Source organism: Nothoprocta perdicaria, unplaced genomic scaffold (assembly GCF_003342845.1).
Source record: "Nothoprocta perdicaria isolate Ctin4 unplaced genomic scaffold, notPer1 scaffold_557, whole genome shotgun sequence".
Taxonomy (NCBI): Eukaryota; Metazoa; Chordata; class Aves; order Tinamiformes; family Tinamidae; genus Nothoprocta; species Nothoprocta perdicaria.
The window spans coordinates 21,619-23,649 of NW_020455818.1; the positions used below are offsets into that span (position 1 = coordinate 21,619).

General features: G+C 48.5%; 1 protein-coding gene across 1 annotated transcript in view; it reads right to left on the reverse strand.

Moving 5' to 3' along the window:
- Positions 1-41: 41 nt before the first annotated feature.
- The window catches only part of LOC112955317 (keratin, type II cytoskeletal 6A-like), a 5,021-nt gene continuing 3,031 nt past the window's right edge, over positions 42-2,031 (reverse strand). Inside the window, exons 2-8 of the mRNA XM_026048592.1 lie at positions 1,916-2,025; positions 1,668-1,728; positions 1,377-1,472; positions 1,099-1,263; positions 839-964; positions 395-615; positions 42-120 (exon numbers count right to left, since the gene is read on the reverse strand). Coding sequence (XP_025904377.1) covers positions 42-120; positions 395-615; positions 839-964; positions 1,099-1,263; positions 1,377-1,472; positions 1,668-1,728; positions 1,916-2,025 — 858 coding nt within the window. The remainder of the gene's footprint in view (positions 121-394; positions 616-838; positions 965-1,098; positions 1,264-1,376; positions 1,473-1,667; positions 1,729-1,915; positions 2,026-2,031) is intronic.

Here is a 2,031-nt window from a genome sequence, read left to right on the forward strand (position 1 = left end):
GTTACCCGTTGTACAGGACACTGGTGGGAGTCCTAGTTGACTCAACTCAACACAACCTCACAATTGAATGAACACGGATACTTACAGACGTTCACGTTGGACATGCCATCTCCACACAACCTATTGATGGGAAATGATATGGGTCAGTCATTGAGAAAGCATAGGCTGAGAATGCCTCTTCTTTTTATAAGTATACTTTTCCATTCTTTCTGGATTCAAAAAACCATTATGTCCCCAATAACAACACTCCTCTTTGTGTTTTTGTAACAGAGATGGTCCAACACACCAAAGGCAAAGAATAATATCATGTGGTATAAGGAATAAATAAAATACTGTAGAAACACTTTGTAATCACCTAAGTGTCAATCAAGGAGAAAAATAAAAAGAAGGGCACCTGTTCTCCTCTCCCTCCAGCAGTTTCCTGTACATGGCAATCTCAACATCCAGGGCAAGTTTGACATTCAACAGATCTTGGTATTCCTTCAGCAAGCGAGCAAGGTCCTCCTTGTCTTTCTGCAGGGCACTTTCCAGCTCTTCCAGCTTAATCCTGGCATCCTTGAGGGCCATTTCACCACGTTCCTCTGCCTCAGCAATAGCTGCCTGCAGCTGCTGGTTCTGGGAAAGAAGAAAGGCAGGTTCTCAGTTCCCTTCAACATCCCATCATTGGAACAGTCCCCACAGCACAAATGGGATGGAGAAGAGGCAGGAACAAGCAAGGTCATCCTAACACATTTCTTTCTACACTTCTATTGAACCATATTGGTCCCTTCAGACTCCTCTTCTGGAAACCACCCTGATGCCCATACCCAGCATGGATGAGGTGCTCAAGGAGCCTCACCTGCTTCTTCACATTCTCCAATTCAGCCCGCAGTCTCTGGATGTTCCTGGTGAGCTCTTGGATCTCCACCTTGGTGTTACGGAGGTTGTCCCCCTGCCTTCCAGCAGTGCTCTGCAGCTCCTCATACTGACAACACAGACACAAAATAACCCTTGAGTGACAGGAGCTACAGAGAACGCCACTATTTTTCTTGCTCCAAGGTGAGGAGGACAGTGACCCATGGAGAGCATCAGACCATCCTCAACCTCTTTGGGACTCACCCGGCTCTGGTACCAAGCCTCAGCCTCCGCCCTGCTGCTCTGAGCAATCTGCTCATACTGACGTCGGACCTCCTCAATGATACTGTCCATGTCCAGATGACGGTTGTTGTCCATAGACACCACCACGGACAAGTCCCGGCTGATGGTCTGCATCTGAGCCAGTTCCTGAAATGGAGAGATGAATGAACCTGAACTTCTGAGGAGGGAGCAGCAATTGCAGAGAGCCCAAGTGACTCCCAAGATTAAATGCACCTCGTCAAACAGAAATGCCTTCTTACCTCCTCGTAGATGTTCCTCAGGAAGTTGATTTCATCAGTCAGAGCTCCCACCTTTGATTCCAACTCTACTTTGGTCATGTAGGCACAGTCCACATCCTAAGGGAAGATCACATGGACAAAGAACCTTCTCATCTACTACCTGACAACCGGTGCCTCCTGTTGGAAGCTGCTCTGCCTCAAGCTGCCTTCTTCCAATCCAATGCCTTCCCAAACTCTCCCCAACACACAAACACACAAACGGACACACACAAACGGACACACACTCAGTTTCATGGTGCCTCTATGACTCACCTTCTTGAGCACCACAAACTCATTCTCGGCAGCCGTGCGCCTGTTGATCTCTTCTTCATACCTGTTGAAGGGAAAACGAGAGTCTCTTGGACTAGCCCACTATGAAGCAGTTGAACAAGGTACTCTAACCCTCTGTGCCTCCTCTTCAGCTCTCAGGAGCAAAGGGAAGACAGCGGTGGAATCTCAGAGCTGGCTCAGCTCTCCTCGCCTTGGTGGCTGCTTCTTGCACATTAGGTCCCTGCACTTACTTGTTTTTGTAATCCTCAACGTATTGGCGCATGCTCTGCAGCTCAGACTCCAGCTCTCCCCTCTGTCCCAGGAGAGAGTCCAGCCTCCTCCTCAGGTTCTGGATGTAATTCTCAAA